The 20,084-nt window shown below is 47.0% G+C and overlaps 1 protein-coding gene across 5 annotated transcripts; it reads right to left on the bottom strand.

The window, feature by feature from the left end:
* Window positions 1-58: 58 nt before the first annotated feature.
* On the bottom strand, window positions 59-19,281 carry NCOA5 (nuclear receptor coactivator 5). 5 transcript variants are annotated; one of them, XM_066330666.1, is made up of 10 exons: window positions 18,966-19,281; window positions 15,827-16,013; window positions 15,223-15,330; window positions 11,246-11,312; window positions 7,477-7,836; window positions 7,132-7,223; window positions 6,879-7,005; window positions 4,692-4,891; window positions 2,443-2,766; window positions 59-2,034 (listed from the first exon to the last, which is right to left on the bottom strand). In XM_066330666.1, exons 2-10 carry the CDS (start codon window positions 15,987-15,989, stop codon window positions 1,376-1,378), a joined length of 2,100 nt encoding a protein of 699 aa, XP_066186763.1. In that variant the 5' UTR covers window positions 15,990-16,013; window positions 18,966-19,281; the 3' UTR covers window positions 59-1,375. The 5 variants fall into 5 exon arrangements, with proteins under 5 accessions (XP_066186763.1, XP_066186764.1, XP_066186767.1 ...); XM_066330667.1 differs by lacking the exons at window positions 15,223-15,330; window positions 15,827-16,013; XM_066330670.1 differs by lacking the exons at window positions 11,246-11,312; window positions 15,223-15,330; window positions 15,827-16,013.
* Window positions 19,282-20,084: the final 803 nt, after the last annotated feature.

Genomic DNA, 20,084 nt, shown 5'->3' with positions numbered 1-20,084 from the left:
ATGGAATGACTGAATGATTGTATTCTGAGAGTACTCAAGTGTCAAAAAATGCAATATGTAATTTTTCTGGCCTTTTATTAGAAAGTAATGTCTTCTTGTTAACAGCACAGAGATAAAAGAAATGCTACAACACAAACCACCTGGGACAAAGAAAATCCTCTGCTTCAATCCACTGCTTTCTTAGTATCTCCTGGTTCCCTGCAGGAAGCCCACAGACTCCAAGTAGGCCATGATGGGGAGGACCACACAATTAAGTGATGTTTTGTTTCTGGTATCAAAGTATGTTCCCAGTAAAAACATGGTGAGGAATCACTGCCTGATTTACCAATCCACTGTCCGCTGCAGCTACCAAAGTGTTGAAAAAATGTTTAAAGTGATGGTATTACATCTTGGCACTGCCTCTCCTCCTCAGATGGACCGAACATCCATCAACAGTAAGAAGAGGTCTGATAGAGCAGCACTGCCCCTCATATCTGGTGACAGGTATTCCCAGGGAGAGCCAGTAGCACATCAGCATGGCTGCAGCTGAGCTACACTAACACTGGTGCCAAAGATTGTAAGAAAAGGAAATTTACACACCAAATAACCAGGTTGATCTTAACACTGATTACTCATGGTAGGAAAATTGACAAACCGTTTGAAATCTCTACCTTGGCTGGAAGTTCTTGTGTTGCAGATGTGTGCTCAGCCCACAGCTGCCAGTCTCTGTGAGTGGGGTGAGGTGAGGAACACTGGCCTCTCTGCCTGGACAGGGCAGGCCAGCTGCGGACGGACTGCACAGTCCTGGTTACTGAGCAGTGGTCAGGCATGTGCTTCATGATTTTGGCTGCCAGCACTATCACTGGACTTTCCAAATGGCTTATATGCTATTAAAAGGGGAAAGAAAAAATTAAAAAAAAAAAAAAATAGTGCCCATTCCACAGCGGTGGGTGTCCAAGGCCCGTCAGTTTGCTGCTCTTTTCAGTCCTCTAATTCATCAAAACTGATGATCCAAAACTACACCAAGACCAGTAAGTGAGCCCAGACTGCACCTCAGTGGGAAGGTGCACCAGGTTCTAGGAGTAAGGAAAATGCAGCAAGACTGATACTGCGGCAAGTTCTGGGATGGGACAAGACAACCAACGATCCAACACAGTTCAGCACATTGTGCTGTGGAGAAAACAGCATTCTGCTCCAAACATTGCTAACCAGACCGAGAAGAGGGAGGGCAGCGCCAGCAACCATTGGCAGCAATGCTGCAGGGGGTATGCTCTCACCAGAGTGGAGAGGACATGCATGTCCAGGGCATCTGTCCCGGGTCAAGGATGGGAAACTCCTTAAACACCTACAAGTATGGAATGGCAAAGGGAAGGGGAATGGGCCCAACAGCTCAGCTCTAATAGTGTCGCTGGTAGGCACCCATTGGTTGCTGGCCTGAGGACCCCGCTCGCCCCTGGGCCACGGTTTGGCTCACAAGGTGGGAGAGTGCAGGACCACTCTGGATAAGGGTGTCCAAGGCTTTCTGTACACTGGGGTTGTCAAAGTTGATACCAGAAGACACCGGCCTTTGGGCGGGCACATTGCCAGGCGCAGGGAGGCGGGTTTGGTGCTGACCATAGAGCGGCTGAGGTTGTGGAGGAGCTCCAGGTCTCGGACCTGCGTTTCTCGAAGGGCCTGGAAGAGCAGGAAGCTGCGTGTTTGGAGTCTGCAATCTCTGCGGAGCTTGGTTTAAATTTCCAGCATTCATCTGTGCTGGCCGGGGCTGCCCGCCGGCCAGGTTAGCAAAGTTCTGGTTTGGAGTGCTGCCCGAAGAGCCCGCAGAGGCCGCAGGACCGCTGTTTGCCACAGCAGCTGCCGCTGCCGCCGCCGCCCCGCTGTTGAAGAGACTGAGGATTTTTGCTTGAAGCTCCTGCTGAGGAGTAGAAGAGGACACTGGAACAGAAGGAGTAGAGACCAGAGGCTGTGAACCCTGATGAGCCTGAGAACTTGGAAGATTGGACTGACTACCCAGTGATGATCCTGAAGGTGCCCCCAAAGGTTGTCTTGATATGGGTGCTGAGAAAGAAAGGAAAGATGGTTAAAGCTCTGCAAATTCCCTTGACGGGACATCTAAACAAAACTAATGAAACAGCTACCAAAGACACGGCTTCAGTGAACACCCACCCTCAGATCACACCTGCACAGCTCTCGGAACCCAAATCACTCTACTGAACTGAGAGTAGCAGCCCAGCCAGTTATGGCAGTTCTGCTATTGCCCCATAAGAATCCAGTATAAAAGGTCTTCCACATGACAACTCCGCATTGTCTCATGGCATGCAATGACATGTCCACCTGAGTAAAATGAGGTGCTGCATGAATATATTATGCTCCCAAACTCCTCTGCAGTCCCAAGAACCTTTTCCTGTCCCAGCCCTGAGGACCACAAACCACACAAGAAACTCAGTCTGGGACCGTGGGACTTACCCTGCAGAGATTCAGAGCTGCCCCGCAGCAACCGTTCCTTCCGGTCTCTCAGGTAATTAATGACTTTATCTATCTCCTCAGCAGTCACATAGCGATTGTCTGCCAGCAGGTTTAAGAGAGTTTGGATCCCAGGAGGGTGACCTCCTCTGACACCCTCCTCCATGGGGGGTGGGCGCTCCCGCTCCTGCAGAATAGCTTCATCTGCCATCTTGGCAGCCTGCCGGGCAATCTCCTCCCGCTCCTTCTCCCGGGACTCTGTCTTGTAGCGCTCATAATTCCTTGCCACCAGCACCATGGCATCAGCCTGGGGCATGTTGCGGTGCTCTGCACAAAGGGAGAAATGCTCTGAGTGACCCAAAGTGACCCTGACAGAGGTGCTGTTCCTCCTGCCTGCCAGCACAGCCCAGTCAGCAGCTCAGGGAGCGGGAGGGCAGACTTGGGAACTTCCCAGGCACACAGAAACAGTTGCATTTCCAAAGCCAACAGAAGACCCACCGCTATCAGTCAGCAAGGCCAATCTTTCCTTTCACAGCTGAGGGCTCTAAGCAGACATCTCATCAGCCCAGAAATGTCCTTCTTGTCTCTCACCAGTTAAAAGGAAAGCAGCTCCCTCTACCTCTCACATAAATCCTTGGTACTCTGAGATGAAGTGGTCCCAATTATTTTACTGTTAAACCCTCGGACAGATCCAAAACTTGCCCTCTGAAAGCTGTATGCTTTCCAGAGCAGGACAGCCATGGGAATACCTTTATTTCTGTGCTGCCAGTGCCTTAACACCTCATGTGCACATGCAGCTGGAGAGGGAGCAGCACTGGCTCAGTGTCACGTGGCTGCTCACGTTCACCATTCTGAAGCAACAAGCAGCAATCAAATTCTTCTGTGATAAAGTGAGTATTGGACAATTTCAATAGTGGCTTTTGAGGTCATTATTTCCACCTCCCAAAGCACATGCATGAACAGTCACCTGAACACAGATTTTAAACTGAGGGATCAAAAGAGCCTTTACCTTCCCAAAAGTGCCCAAAGCTCAGGGCAGGGTCCTTTTTACACCTGCAGAACATCAAATCCTGCAAGCCTTCTCCTCCTAACAGGAAACTTGGGTTCATTTTAACATTAGGCTTTGCACAAGTTGTGAAAGAGTTCCCTGAAACAAACATGCACACAGAGGTGGCCAGGAGCAGTTGAAGTGAGCATATTTAATCTCTGGAATGAGCTGTGGATGAGCTAATGACTGGGGTTCCCATCAGGTCTGATACACCGGCAGATCCAGTGAAGAAAAGAAGCTTTGGCCTTCTGCCAAAGGTTTAACAGGTGTTAAACCAAAGAAGTTAAGAATTAAAACCAAGGGCAACGGGAAGCCCGGTGACAGTGTGTGTGAGCTATGTGTCTGCAGGAAATGAGGGAGCTCTTTTATCACACCTGTGTCTGATGTTAAAAGAAACCGGGCTTCTCCAGTCAGGGAGCACACACTAAGCACTGACTGTGCACTCAGAGGTTTCCTCTCCCAGATGAACTTGCAGAACATTACTTGGGAACACAGTAAGGGAGAAATAACCTTTGAAAGCTCAACTGTGGTCAAACCAGTCACCTGTGTTGACAGATTGCATGAACGGGCCTCTGATCAGAGTAACAGCTGCTTTCCCCAATCACATTCTGATAAGACATTTTTAGTATCTACACCCTCATGCAACAACCAAGTCATACCCTGTGATGGAAAGTGATGTGACAAGTGTAACTGTGCTAAGAAGGTAGAGCCCATATACCCAAACACTTTGTAGTTCTATCTTTTCATTACTCTTCCCAGTTTCATTATCAACTCTCTACCTCTACCAGATCCTTATTAAATCACATTTGATTTTAAAATCTGTCCTTTAATTTGCTACACTTCCCACAGGCTCTTTCTGAGAGCAACAAATGGTAGAGTGAGGTTGGGTGGGTATCTCAGAGATCTCCCAGAGCACTGCAGCTCTGGGGTCCATGACTTGCCCTGAGATGGAACGGCTGGCAGTGTTAGGAGCCAAGAACACAGATGAGATTCCCTCTTGGCAGGAACTGCACACTCCTTTTGACAAGGGGCAAATAGAATATTACGGAAGCTTGTAAATAATGATATTCACATTCATGACATGGTGTCAAGCCATTTATAACTACTTATGTGACAGCAAGGATGAACTTCATCCTATGTGGTTCTGCCTGAAAGAAAGGTTGTGAGTGACCACACAATTCCCAGCCTACTGAGACCTTAGTACCTTGTGGGGTGCCAAACATGATGTTAACAGTGCAAGAACGGTGAACTTGATGCTGCTGGGTGATGACAATGGCAAAAGGAGACCCTCCTCTGCTCACATCATCCAGGGCTTGCGTCAGTGACATCTCTGTGTTGAGGAAGATCAGGTCCACTACCATGCCCAGGTCCCGCACCTTCCGTCCCACAGACTCTGCGTATTCCCTAGCACAAGGCAAAGCCAGCAGTTTAACAAATCAGTCACATACAGGAACAGAAACCTTGGCACTGCACCCTCTCCACATCTCAAATTCGCTTTTCTGATTACTTGCCCAGCTTCATGACGTTTACCAGGACAGTACGAAAGCAATCCCATTATAGCAATATAAAAACCTTTATTCTGATCTGAATCAGTAATTTCAGTTCAACCAAAATAAATTACAAATCAAGCCTCAGCTTAGCTGAGAAACAGAGTGCTTGCAAAGGGATTTACACTATTACAAATTTGTTTACACATAAACGTGTTTCAACTGAATTCATTAGGGGAAGAAATTTACGCAAGCAGAGGTCCAAGGAGTACAGAGCAGAGGAGTCACCCTACAGAACTCATTTACTCCTGCTTTGTTCAGTACTTCAACTGCTCACACGTGCCTTATTCCTTATGAGCCTGCTCTATTCTACTAGCTGCTTCCTGCTCTAACCTATTGCCAACACAGCATCTCTGGTTCTACTGCTCCTGTATACCCTGTTCTAAAGACCTCCTCATTCAAGCACAAAACACAGCTCACAAGGCTGAGATTAAATTGCCAAGGTTTTTTTTAAGCCTACTATACTTAGAACCAAAACTGCAATACTGACTGCACAAAAAGTCTGACAAATTCAGTTTGTGTGCACCCACACCTCAAGAAAGAGGGTCATTTTATTGTCTTTGGAGGCAAAGTCTGTAATGGTGACTAAAACCATCCCCCCCATCAACCATCTTTTTAAGAGCTTCAAAGTAAAATGACTGTATCTAAGGCATTCAGGAGTCATCTTTCAACAGGTCTATAGCAGCTGACATCAATGCTTCAATACAAGAGTTATGAACAGGCTCCAACTCTTAAGGTTTGTAGCTGTGACAGACCAAAATGATTTTTGGGATATTAAGCTGATCCTCTGACACAAAAAAATTATTCTTGCATCAAGCACAATAACTTGTGGTCTATTAGAATATCTTTCAAAGACTTTTAGCCACCAGGGGATAAAGGATCTAAAATTTCCTCTCAAGATTTGTTCCAATAAGTAATCAACTCCATCAGAAGTTTATTTCTAGTTTCACTGCTTCTCCTGTTTCCATTTCCTGCTCCATTTTCTACCAGCAGATGCGGCAAGTGCCAGCTGTCTTCTTCTGTCCCACATGTAAAACAAAGTTAAAGAAAAATAACCCTTGATCTTTTCTCTGAAGGGTGAAGGAGACAGAGCTTTACCTTTCCCCTGTGAAAAACATTTTCCTCAGATTACAAGCCAGATCTGTGATTTATTTACATATTTACTCTTCTTTAGTATATTTAATTGTAAAGATACAGACATCAGACTAGTGACATTGTTAAAATCCTCTACTACTGCGCCAAGTGTACCTCCTGTTCTCAACAGAGTGCCTGCCCCATGAACTCAGTAAGTGCTCAGACAGCCATACTAGATCTCCCTGGTTACTGCTTCTACCTGCTTTTGATACTATCCATGCCTGCCTTCAGCAGTGATTTTGTATTTCTTGCACATTGGACTAACAGCAATGACTGGTCTCTGGCATAGGAATCAATCCAGCAGGAGCTCTGAACAAACACTCCCCAATCCACCCTGACCCCTGCTCTGTATTGTCACCTGGTTGGCACATATTCCTAAGTTCCATATCATGCTAACACAGGAAAAACAAGTACAGCCTCCCTAAAACCTGTTGAAATGGTAGGCTTATATGGAGAGTAGGTATAGAAGTATCAGGAGAAGGTACAGCAATAGATTACAAGGGGAAAATACAAGCAAAGCATAAGATACATCTCCTCATCTCATCAACATATATTCCCAGAAGAAATACTGGAGCTGTAGCTTTGTGGGGATTTCAAAGCCACACTCCTCGAGAGCAACCTCTAAGACAAACAGCCTCAAGGCAGGACTAAGTTTAAATCCATTCTCTTCTACCATGCAATTATTAAACTGATTGTAACTATTTTCTTACTTTGTCTGTTTATTCACCACTATCACAGAACAATCCACGGGTCTCTCTGCATCAAAACGTCTCTTGATTTCCTCATAGTACTGACGGTACAGCTCCTCCCGGCGCCGCTCCTCGCGCTTCAGGCGGTCTGCAACGAACCGCAGGGACAGAACGAGTGACACCCTTCAGACCTGCTCAAGAGGGGCACAGAGTGCCACAAGCGTGGCACTGGGGCGTCCCAGCACCCTCCCTTTGAAGAGGTACAGGTACTCACCCTCTGGCTCCTTGTAGCGGTCGTAGTAGGAGTCGTCCTTGCGCCGATAGTAGTCGTCGAGGCGCAGGTATCGGTCATAAGATTCGTCTCGTCTGCAATGTTCAGAAGCAGCAATGGGTTTCCTCCAGCACCACCTCGGGCAGTGACTTTGGCCAATGCATCACACCCAGACCTCCCCCAAATTTAATTTCTGAGGTACCCATCTGCTCCTCACAAGACCTAGAGCAAGCACCCAACTGTCCCCAGCCAAGGGCGATTTCCTTAAACACCTGACACCACTCAAACAATTGCAGCAGAAATGCCATAAAAACATTATTTTGGCAAATAGGATCCCACAGAGTTTACCTGTACAAAGGCTCCCGAGGGTCTCTCATATCCCGTGGATCCCTCACATCTCGTGCACTTCTCATATCCCGCGGATCCCTGTATCGATCGTACAGCGGCTCCCGGGGGTCACGAAGATCTCTAACATCACGTGGGTCCCTCAAGTCCCTTGGGTCCCTGATATCCCGTGGGTCTCGCAGGTCCCGTGGGTCCCTGTGGTCTCTGGCATCACGCATGTCTCTACCTCGAATGTCTCGAGTGTCTCTAGCATCTCGCCCGTTCCTGCCATCCCTGCCATCCCTGGGGTCTCTCCGTGGGCTCCCCCGAAGAGGGGAGCGGTCGCGCCTGGCATCTCGGCCATCCCCGTAGGCATATTGCTCTCTGAGGAAAACACCAGGGAAATTCCATTAGCCTCCTAACAACATGAGGACAGTTACCCCTAGATCTCTTACCTGAGCTGCCAAAGTGACCTTTCACAGCAGCTGAATCCTCCCTCTTATCCCACAACAACAAAAATTGACCAAAAGTCATATTTTTTTAAGTAGTCTGGAGAAGGTTTTTAATTCTAATATTCAGCATAGCCAAACAAGACCCAGAAACCTCCTTAATGGAGCACTAAGTGTAGAGCACCTGTGGATGAAGTGAACAGGTGCTTCAGAAATCACCATTTTTAGGCCTCTGACCTCCAACATCAGCCATACACGATCTATCGATCATGTTTGGCAAATTCTTTGAGAGAATTTAAGGTGATGTAGGCTAATACCCACAAATATGCAATAGCCAGGAGTGTTCAAGGGATCCATTAAATTCACTCATCAATGACAGCAGAACACATGAAGTAATGTTATTGGCATATGATTAAAAAAGGAGCTGCTTGTGAGCAAAGACATTGCAGGTTCCACGCTGAGGTTGAGTTTGTGTTGCAGACAGAAAGTAAAGACAGCTATGGTATCATCCTGGATCTGAGGGATAGTTTCTGTAGAAAGCCAGCCTTATGTTTATAATGGCCTGGTTTAAGAGGGTACTAAACCCAACCAGCACTGCATCCTCTGCCGCCACAAAGGGCTTCTCTCTTGGATCTGAATGATCCATCTCATTCAGACTCTGTACTGCAGTCTTCAGAGGCAAGGAAGAATACTGTTCCAGTCTTCATTTTTTCCCAAAGTAGTAGGTTTTTTTCCAGGTTGCATTCTGTTTCCCACTGTAGTCAAAACAAAGCATTAAAAAAAATCTTGCAGAAAAACTATGGAGCTTCATGTGTTCGGACTGTTTTTTCCCCAAAATACTGACAACCATCAGGAAAAGAAAAACCCAGCTTTCTGAATCTTTTTATTTCCCATACTTGACATGACTTTTACAGTCCTCAAACAGCCTAATCTAGTTTATGAAAGATAAGCAGAACCGAAGTCTGTGTCCACTGCAGTGCAGTCATACAGAGATCATCTGGAGAGAACGAGTCAGATGAGCCCAAGTTTGGTGTCAGGCAGAGTGACAGGAACGAGGTGGAAGAGCAGAGTCTGTGCACGGATTTTGGTGTCAGACACCCAGCTGTGCTGAGAACACATAAGTGCTGCTATTCTCTGTTTGCATGTCAGATACAAGCCAGATTTTGGGACAAATGAGAGATGCCAAGACACACACAGCCTCCTCCTCTAAGTGACGTATTGAATTTGCAGACAGCCAGGTGTAAACTCCTTCAGCCTCTTGGACATATAAATCCACTTTTTGTTTGTGATCTGCGTTGAAACCACATCCTGTGAGACACATCATAGCCCCCTTCCCTCAAAACCTACAATGAATGATGGCAGAAGCTCAGGGGAAACTTCTGACTTGCTCTAATGGATATTAAGTAACTGATCTTGCCATAGCTGTAAGACCATTTAGGAACACAACCAGATGCAGAGGAATTGTTTGGCATATGACATTTATTCCAGCTTGAGTGGGGGTGACCAGAACAGGCCACATTCATTATCTGCAGAGACAAAGAGATCTGGAATGAACAACGCACAACTGAGACAGAAGCAGAGACATGGCACTGGTACCCTGGACTCTTGTGCCCACATGGCTGCCTTGCCCAAGGGAGAGAGCAGCACAAAAGCACAGCTTCCACCCCTCAGTCACCACAGCCTGGCTCCTGCAGCATCAGCACCACTGCCTTCATCTGCTTGAGACTGAGCCCTGCCAGCCCAGCACTGCTGTGTGTAGCGCAGCGTGGGGCTCTGCAGCACTGGCAGCGGCAGCTGTTGTTCCCAGGCCACAGTGTGGTCCAGAGCCCACCGATCACAGCCATGCCCAGGACTCGATGACTGTGACCCCACCACCACCTGTGCCCGCACTGCTGCTTGGGACCTGGTGCTAACCACATGAGATGGCCATGGTGTATGGAGTGCCAGATGAAATCCAGTGACTGTCAGCAGCACCAAAGCCTTCGGCTGCTGTCCAGGCCACAACCTGGTGCCCACAGCACCACAGCTCATACACACGTAATGCTCTTTAGGACTCTGGCACAGGCTCTTGCACACGTGCAGGATGACAGAGGTTGCAATGCCCATGGCATCAGTGCCTGTGTTCGACCCTCTGCAGCACAGTCCAAGGACCAAGGGTCATGGTACGGATGCCTGCCCCTCATCCCTGCAATGCTGCAGCATCGGTGGCACTGAGGCCAAAGATATGCCACTCAGTGCCTGCTGCTCACATACTCCCAGGGTCCTCCCACCAGCACTGAGCACACACCAGGCCCAAGACTTAATGCATCTGCCACAGGAATCCCAGCACTTCTTGGGCCTGACACCCACACGCTGGTCTCTGCAAGCACATCTGATACTGTGCAGGGTTATGTGTGGTGCATAAAAATCCTAGATGGTGCCCAGAATTGCAGCTACTCATTCTCTGCACTTTTATTTTTTGGTGTAGATGTCTTGGTAGTTGCACTTTTTCCTTATTTTTGGTAATTTAACAGGTCAAGTTAGTAAAGCACATGTGCAACCTCAATCACCTTCAAGTCCAACAAGCACCACGCCTTTGCATGGACAGCTTTACAGCAGAGGCACCCAGGGTGATACCTTGTACCAAACAACACTGGAGCATGTCTTTGTGTGCTTCCTAGTGATGCTGTGAAAAGGAAATTGAAGTCATCTTCCTGTGACAGGACAATCCTTATCTTTTCCCCTTGCCTGTGGCTGCCCACAGAGGAGGTGAAGGAGGTGAATGTGCTGTGCCCATTGGGTGGTGGGAAGGCAGGAGAAGCTGAAGAGTACATCAGTAACAGCACAGGGGGGCTGGCTTCAGGATCTCATAACACAACCACATGGGTGGACAGGACCGTGCAAGAGACATTTGCTCTGTCTTGTGTTTTGCTCAAGTGCTCTTTTGTAGTCTCATCACAGCATTGGAAGCTTTCAAAATCAGAAGAGGAAGATCTCAATATCCTCTGCACTGGAAATGCTGCAGCCCCTTGGCATTCTCTAGATAGGACTCGGCTTCTCTGATCCTTGGAGGCAGGAGCAAACATCATGTATATTCTTCCTCCCAGGTCTGTTACAGCCTCTGCTGCAAAACCAAATGCTGGGCTGCAGTAAGCGCAGCAGACACAAGGTTTCCCTCATGCCTCCCAAGGTGCCAGAGCCAAAAGGGCTCTTGGAGGTGGAGCAGACACTTTCCTGCTGAAGCATCACTGTTTGACTGGGGAGGTGGCAGTAGGGAAGAGACAAAGACATTTAGCACAGGCCGCTGGGCTCATGCCCTGAAGGCCTGAATTCCTAATATAACTCACTGCTTCCAGGTACTTTACCTTCGTGATGGACTGGACCTTGATGAAGCCTTATTCATATTTCTTCTTTCCACTGCTTTATTAATATCTGTAAAGAATAATCAACCCATCTGTTCAATGCTATGAAACAAAAAAAAGATCATCAGCACAATTCAAATGAAAGCAACTTAAGCTCAACAACATCCAGATGGTGCAAGGAAATCCATTCAGCAGACAGACATTGTCACTTTGACAATTTTTTATTAAGTTTAGATAGTACAACATAATGAAAATTTCATGGATTTCTCTGACTTCAAAATAGGGTGGAGAGCTTGGGTGAAGTGTTAACCCTGCATGTTCGGGCCTATATCCAGACTCTTCCTTCCATAAGAGAACCTCTTTCTTCTGCAGTCTATGAGCGAGCAGAACACAACTCATGGACTCTAGGAGAAAAAGCAGAGTCTGAAAACCTCTGAGAAAGGAATGATGGCCAGCACAGTCTTAAGTTCACAGCCAGTCCTGTTCAACGGAGCATGCCGATACCCTTGTTGGAAATAATCCAAGGGTTCTCAAAGGGGCACGTGCAGCTGCCTTCCAAGGGGCTGCTGCAGTGTTAAGGTGCACGGCCCCCACCACTGAGAAACGGATCCGGGAGCCTGGAACACAGGCTCCTTATGAAGTCAACATGGTGCATTCAAAACACCATTGTTACTGTGATGCAAACTGAGGCAACAGATCAGAAATTTGAAAATTGGTTGGCTTCAGAGCATCTCCGTGAAAAACACCACGAAGGGAAACCAAAGACGTAAGAGAGGTGAAGAAACAGAATCTTGTCCTCAACCACCAAAAGCAAAGTTGCCCAGAACTGTTAGGGACCCACACTGTTCTCAAAGCCTCCCGTGACAGCTGACTGGAGATGAAGTAATGCACTGGAGGGGGGCAAGAGCAAACAGCAAAGTGACTTAGGGCCTAGGTTTGGGTTCTTTTCCTTAAAAGGTTTTCAGTAAAACGCCCAATCTACTCCCCCAGAATCTACCAACAATTAACATTTCTGATGAGTTATTTGCATTAACCACTTTCAAAGCGCTTGCATGAGAATATAAACATGTCATGATGTCTTTAGGCAGACTCAGACTTAATATCTTCTGCAACATCCCAAACTAGCCTTCACTGTCTTCAAGACTAAAATAAAGGGAATGGATCTAATTTTTGTTCTTGATGTCAGTCAAGCAGAATGTTGCCTCTCTGATGGGGCAGAGAAGCAAGTCCAATCTGAACATTAACTACAACTGCAGCATAACACCACTCACAGGACCTCAGAGCACCTCTCCAGGACTAAACACAGCTGCAGGGTCTACTGTTCCAAACTACATCTGAAGGACATTTATTCTCTAAACAGTTTCACTACTAAAGATATGAAAACACTTTGTGCATTTGTGGAAATACTTGTATAATGCTACACTGGAGTTAAACTCTCCCACAACTTCTAACCTTATTGTGCTGTTAACAATTGTATTTAATACTCAGGCTGCATAACTGAAGTATCTGTTCTCCTTGCATTTATTTTTTAGTTGATATTTTTCCCCTTTAAAGTGTTATCTTTAAGCAAGACACTAGTTGCTTTCTTTGGTTTAAGATTATTTTTATTTTCTGTTTTAAGGTGCCATTGAAGAAACCTATTAAGATTTTTACACTCAGTATCATACATTTCTTTCAAATAAAAATGTATTTAAATCTGCACAAAAATATTCTACTAGAAGGGAAAAAAATAAAACTTTGACAGGGATTCTTTTCGTGCAAAACACATATAGTAACATTTTATTTAATGCCAGAGCATTTACAAGTTAAGTATTTGAACACTGACAAAACTTCGGGGGAAAAAAAAGCCCAAATAAAAAGTCTTCTGTCCCGTAGGATTTTGAGATGACAGGGCCACTGTAATCACACAGTAACCTTCTAGCAAACACAAGTGACAGGAATTTCTGGAATCCATCTATCTCAAATGCAGAAGTGGCACTGAAGTAGTGCTTATCTTTTAGCAAAACATCCAATTCCAATTTAAAAGTCTTCAGGGCACAGAAACCACCACAGATCCAATAAATTACTCCAGAAGCCAATTACTCTGCTGTTAGAGAAAAGTCTTTATTCACATTTATGGCATTGTCACACCTATGCCTACTACACTAAAACTCCCTGATCCCCAGGTCTGTTTGTTGTACAAAGATCACATCACTCCTTTCTCTTGAGGTTTTTTTCTTGGGCTTGTTCTTTAATTCTAAACCTCTGTCAGGCTTTTCCAATTCAGCATTATCCTTTTTGAACCAGGCATATCAAAACTGAGCACTCTTCCAGCAGTAAAATCACACAGGTACCAAAACCTCCCTACTTGCACACCTGTGTTTTACATAGCCAAGGATGACCAAAGCACTCTGGCTGGGTGCAGACCTTCCCTGTCAGCTTCATTTAAAGTTCAGGTCTTTCTGCATCCAGGATAGGAAGTCCAGGTCCTTTCACCATCAGTGACTCAAATCTTCTTTATTTCATCCTTTTTTCTAAACACGTTTTTCTCTCCAAGTCACTTTATAAAAGCCCTGGCCAGGACTCAGTTTTTCTAGACCACCACTCAAAGCACTGAGAAATTCCATCTATGTTATATCTACACCATTCTAGATGCACTTGAAATACATTTAAATGTTGTTTTTATCTGTTCTTGCATCAAGTCAAACACCTTACAGCAATCTGCACATTAACACTGCTGCTTCAAGCCCTAGAGCTTGCAGTACCATAAGAGTAACCAAGATAGGATTTACGCTGATGAACATTAATCAATTGCCTTCTCATCAGCATCAGGTGAAAGAATCCCTTTATTCCCAGGCACTGATGCCAGGCTCATCCCATTTACCCCGCCTATTGGCTCACCTGCAGCACTCTACCAGCTCCCTGGAAACTCCCTAGTTTTCCTTGGAAAACTAGGGAGTCTTGTAGAAAAACACCAGTAACAGACTAGGCAGGTCAGTAGTTCACTGAGCCTCACTGATGTCAATTCTTTTGAGAGCTCTAGGTTTGGTGGCTGCAGTTTTACCTTTTTGGTTTTGCTACTGAAGTGGAAATTACATTAAACACACCTCCTGCCTCTTCAGAAACAGACAGCAGAAACATTACCTGGTCTTCTCAATTGGAAATTTTATTATTATCAGTCAGTTACCCTTAGCTTCTAAAACAGCCAAAGTTGTTCCTATTTAAGCCTCTACACTTGGGTAATGCTGGACATGTTTTCTTCTTGTATCCTTCTACCATTCTTGTCTATTTGCCTCAATTTCCATCTTCAGGCTCCTATTTGTTACTGTACATACACCTTCCCACAGGTTACTATTTATTCCTTCTGTCATTCTTTTTAAAGTCAAACAGTTTTTCTTCAAATTATCATAGGCTTTACTTTGAAAGTAAATTTTTTGCATTTAAAAGATTACTCGTGGATTTCTAACCATTCATTTCTGTTTAAGTCTGCTCCCAGCACATTTAGCAGAATTATCTTCATCTTTATGAAAATATCCTTTTTAAAGCACCCAGTATTTATAGCACTGCTTAAAGGCTGGCTCCACTTGTGCAAAAATCCCAGCTAAGTTTACTTAGCCAACCAGCAGCTTAGTGCTGTGACCAATTCCTTTGAGAATGTCAAGATGAAGCCCAGTTTTGGTTTACAAATGCTATTAAACTCTGTGCTGGACATTTCAATGATCCCTTTCCAGGGCTTACTTGTTGCACAGTTTCTTATACAGGCTATCAGAGCTTTCCAAATACTAACAAATACACAAAAATTCAGGGTAAGACCCAGGCAGCAAGGTGAACCACACTGCAGGTGAAGCACACAGCAGGAACTCAGGAGGCAAATACATTCTGAGCAAAGTGACTGAGGCTAAGGCCAGATATCGTGACCTTTCCAGAGGGCTTTAAACCAACAGCACTCTTTCTCCCGAACGCATGCTGGGGTCAGGAGAGCGAGGAGCAGTTTTCCTTACCTAATCTATACCCTTTATAAAGGCGGCCCTTCTCACCGTCCAGAGCGGCCTGGACATCTTCTAGACGGTCATACTGCACGAACCCATAGCCATGGTACATGCTGAGGGCTGCAAGAGTTAACAGCAGGGCAAGACCGGTTACAACCACGGACAGTGCTGACCCACACCCTGCCATCGCTAACCCCACCAGCTGCACTCTACCCGGAAAACACTATGCAAGCTCTTCCTGGGAAAATCAAATCCACCAGGATCAAAATGCAGAGCTCAAAGACTCTGATCACGCTCCTTCTGCCAAGGCAGTGACCAAAATACAGCCCGTGAAGTGACCAAGATTTGATTAAGAGGCTATGAAAGAGTATTGTGACATCACACTGCAATCCTAAAAGCTAAAACATAAGTGATATACTTGCATTATGTTTGAGCTGTACTGAAGGAATCACTTTTCCAGAAAAAAATTACCAAAAAATTATTAAAATTATTAAAAGGTCACTACTTAGGAACAACATTGGTCACTCCTCTCATCATCAAACAGCATTTGACAAGCATGAAGCAATATTTCTCACTGAAATCCCTGCCACAAAGAGGCATAAGATAATATACTAACCCCTGATTTTGCCATATTTTGAAAATATCTCTTCCATTTCTTCACGAGTCATGTGGTCTGTGGGCAAATTGCCGACAAAAAGTCTTCTCTCTAAATCCTGAGGATTGGTGCTGTTAGTGAAGTCGCTCTGTTTGATGCTATTGCTCTTGCGTCCTCGAGCCATTTTGCTTTCGTCCCAAATTCAACTCTTCGCAAAAAAAAAAAAATGGCCATGCATATAATTTCAATCCATGACATTAAAATTAAACTGGAACAAGATTAAACTTAACAGCTTTGCAGACTAGAAGCCAACTGGGTCTGCTTGACGCAAACTTCACTCCAGAGAAATCTTAATACGAGGGACACAGAGGTCAGGCAAAAACACTCACTGCAGCATTCTGGTTGAGCTTTTCTGTAATACTGAAAGGTAGCAAACCTACTTATTTTGCAGATAGGTTTTAATGGTTTAACTCCAAACTAAGACACAAATAAAACTAATTTTCCACTAAAATGCCTTAACTTTAAGCTTCTCAACACACCCATTGTTGTTACATCTAGTTCTTCAATCCACTGATAAGAAGTATTGAAATTTATGCAATATTTTAATAAGCAGAAAGGAAATGTTCACTGCAACACTGCATAACAGCACTCAAATATTCCAGTAGGGTTTGGAATGAGGAATCAGGAAATACTGCTGAAATAGTCCTAAGTGACCACACCTGGATCACTTCACTACATGTGAAATCTCAGTTTTCCAATCCCAGAAAACACAGGTTCTCATCTGCATGTCTATTAGACAGCATATTCTTGTCCCCATGGAGATTCAGCTCCCACAGCAGGCGGGTCCATAGCTGGGCAATTAACAACCCCCAGGTAAATGCTGCACCTTCCTCACCTCCCTCATGCAGCAGAAGCACATTCCCTTAGCCCATACCCCAGCACACAGGTGGAGCAGTCAGCAACATTCACTGCACAAACTCACCCAAACAAATAATAAAATAAAAATAAACAGCAAACCTTACCCCTACCCCCCAAAAAATTAATGAACACTGCCAAAGTTAACAAAAAACACCATCCACAGGATTCAGACTTTCTGGTTTAAAATCCACCATAGATAAAGCTTAAGCAAATTAATGACACTGAAACTTTCAAGTGAGCTTAAAAGTTTGAAAATTATTTAATAAAGTTGTTCTACTTCCTAAGCATTCACCTACAGGAATGCAGGATGGGATTTTCTGTTTGTAACATGCAAGAAGCCTGGAAAAAGAAAGATTATTAAATTATCAACAGAAACTTCTCTTTTTAATCATGCAATGCCTCCAACCAAGATACTTCTCAACAGTACCCTAGAGTAAATACAATTTAAAAGTAATCTCTAAACAAATAAATCAAATGTCAACATATATAAGACAGCTCTATATCAATACTTTTGCAACACTTAACTGGCATGAAAAATATATCTGCTCCAGATTTGAGACATAAAATGTATTTATTTATCTTTTAAAGATCAATCAACTTGACATTTGCATCACTATTCCCCCTTTCCAGGAAACCGTGCAGAGATGGGAGGCAGAGAACACTTCCCTGTCTAACAAACTTTATAAAATTAACTGCCAGAACTGGGGTGGGTAAAAAAACCCAACATTCAACCCCAAATGCAACAAAATTAATCTCCTCTATCATATTTGCCCCTATCTCCCTGCAAGTTTGTCCACACACATACACAGAGTTTTGCTTTCCCCATGAGAAGTACCAAATCCCATTTTATTACATGGAAGCATTGGACTTCTATTTCACTACTGCAGCTCAAGTTCTCATCAGATGAGGGTAGAGAAGCTTTCAAAATTGCCTCAAAATGAATAAGTGGCAATAAAACACGGAAGGCACCATCTAAGTTACATCAGAAGCAGGATGCAGTGCACAGGCACACACAGCAAAAAGGTGTCAAACAGGCCTATAAATGTTGGCAGGACATCTCACTTTCAGTATAAAAAGTTGCAAGAAATTCCCTTATGTATTCCTTATTGGTGGGGATAGCAGGGGGTGTCTGAGGAAGAGGCTGCAAGAACTTTCCACATTACGAAAAACAGAGAGTTATTTTCCCACTTCAAGACAATCACTAAATCAGATTTGTTACCCCAGAATTCTCATCTAAGATAATTCACTGCCTCTTACCGTTTTCCACAAGGCAGATTACATAGTTAAGGGCCATTTAGTGATCATAAGACCAGAATAAATGAATGTTGTCCCACATCTGGGCACGCTACATCAGACGAATACCTAATTCCCATGTTAGAGTCTTGTTGTATGAATGCAGCCAGAGAGGCACCGGGAGAGTTTAAAGGTGCCAATTCCCCGCGCAGTAACTGTGGGTGCTATGGCAGGACAGCCCACGGCGCCTCATGAGCCAACAAATCCTCTGGAAATTAATTAAAGCCACACCTCTCTAAAAATCGTATATTAAAACCAGAGTTGTTTATTAACAGCGCTACAGCTTCAGGAACAAGACTCTGCTGGAATGGGATATTGAAATTAACTTGCCACAAGCAAAACACGACACAAGTCTCCGAGAAGTTCGGGGGCAAAGCAGAAACAGCGGGCACGGAAGGCAGAGGTGCCGAAGAACAAGGAGCTTCCCTCGGAGCAGACCCGCGATCTCTGCCAAAAGCCAGGAGGGCCCTCCCGGGGCAGCGCTGGCCCGGCCCGGCCCGGCCCCCCGTACCTGGGCAAACGCGGTGCGGCCCACACGGTAACCCCGAGAGCGCCTCGGCCCCCCGAACGCGCCCCGCGCCGCCCTTGCCCCGGGCCCCGCTCAGCTCCCGGGGCAGCGGGGAGAGACGCCCGGCCGGGAGCGTCACCGCCGGCCGCCGCTCCCAGCGCGCTCCCCTACCTCCGCCCGGGCCTGGGCTCTGCCAGCGCCGCTCAACCCGCGCACCGGCTACCGCGGGGATGCGGAGCAGCCCCACCGAGCCCCATCGAATCCCGGTAATCCCGCGCTGCCCGGACGCGAGGCGGAGGCGCGGCCCGCCCGGAGGCCGCGAGGCACGCCCGGCCCAGCCTATGCCGAGGGCCGGGAGGACCGAGCCCTCCGCAGGGCTCGCTGCCGTAAGCCTCTCGCTCGGGCGCTCCGCGTACCGGGGCCGCGGACCCGCAGACTCACCGCCGGTCCCGGCCCGGACCCGATGCCCCGTCAGGCCGCTGCCGCCAGGACAAAGGCGCCACCCGCCACTACCGCACGGCGCTGTCGCAAAGAGGAGGAGAGGGGAGCACGGTCACTATAGTGACGTAGCGCACTTTACGGCGCGGCGGCGTGCCGCCATACCTGCCGAGGCAAAGGCCAATTGCCCCGGCTCCCGGCATGTCCTGCGGTACGGCGCCGCAAGACAGGTCGGGAGTTGTAGTGCCGAGGAGCCCAGGCGGCCGCTGGGTGGCGCTATCGGACCTCGAGCGGGGGAGGCGGCGGACTCGAGATCAGACTGTGACAGGGATCGTGGTCAGACTGTGACAGGAACCGGGATCAGGATCAGACTGTGACAGGGATCGTGGTCAGACTGACAGGAACCGGGATGAGGATCAGACTGTGACAGGGATCGTGGTCAGACTGACAGGAACAGGCGTCGGGATCAAACTGCTGTTGGGACCGGAGTAGGGTTCGGGATCAGTCAGGGACCGGACGGGGCTTTGGAACGGGACTGGGACCAGTGTCAGGATCAGGACCAGGATGAGGATCAGACGAGGACAGGGACTGAGACTGAGGCCGCGATCGTGATCAGACCGAGACCAGAACCGGAGTCGGTATCAGACGGGGAGCGGGGTAGGGGTCGGGATCAGACCGGACCCAGGTCCAGGACCGGAGTGTCCTTGCCTCGTTCAAGGGACGGTGTCCTTGTGCTGCGCCCGCAGCCCCGGCGCCGCCCCGAGCAGCAGCTGCCCCTCTGCTCTGTCCCGCTGGGCGAGTAGCGGGACCGGGGCCTCTCGTAGGGGCTCCCTGAGCAGCTCCTGCCGACCGCGAGCACCGGGTCCCCGCTCTTGCCCGGCACCGGGAGCAAGGGCCGCAGGAGAGCCTGCTCAGGCAGTGCCCAGTGCTCAGGAGCCGCGGGGATTTCCCAGGCCAGGCCCACGGGAGTCGTGCCCAAAAATCCCCTTCTCGCCGCGGCCGCCCCCTCTGCCCACGAGATTCCCCAGGGACCCTTCGTGCTCCCGAGTGAGTCAGTTCTGGGAAATGACATTGGGCCGGGGAATCCAGAGCACTCGGTTCCCAATTCTCGCGGGGAGCACG

The sequence above is a fragment of the Sylvia atricapilla genome, chromosome 16 (assembly GCF_009819655.1).
Source record: "Sylvia atricapilla isolate bSylAtr1 chromosome 16, bSylAtr1.pri, whole genome shotgun sequence".
NCBI lineage: Eukaryota > Metazoa > Chordata > Aves > Passeriformes > Sylviidae > Sylvia > Sylvia atricapilla.
The sequence above is the reverse complement of the archived record's forward strand: the minus strand, read 5'-3'. Positions and strand labels throughout refer to the sequence as shown.

Excerpts from the sequence above, each read along its gene's own strand:
- NCOA5 (XM_066330666.1), bottom strand. The coding sequence starts at position 15,989 with ATGGCTCGAGGACGCAAGAGCAATAGCATCAAACAGAGCGACTTCACT. Across the intron at positions 7,224-7,476 it reads CCTCGGGAGCCTTTGTACAG|ACGAGACGAATCTTATGACC; the intron begins GTAAACTCTGTG and ends TGAACATTGCAG. Across the intron at positions 4,892-6,878 it reads GTGGTGAATAAACAGACAAA|GGAATACGCAGAGTCTGTGG; the intron begins GTAAGAAAATAG and ends GCCTTGTGCTAG.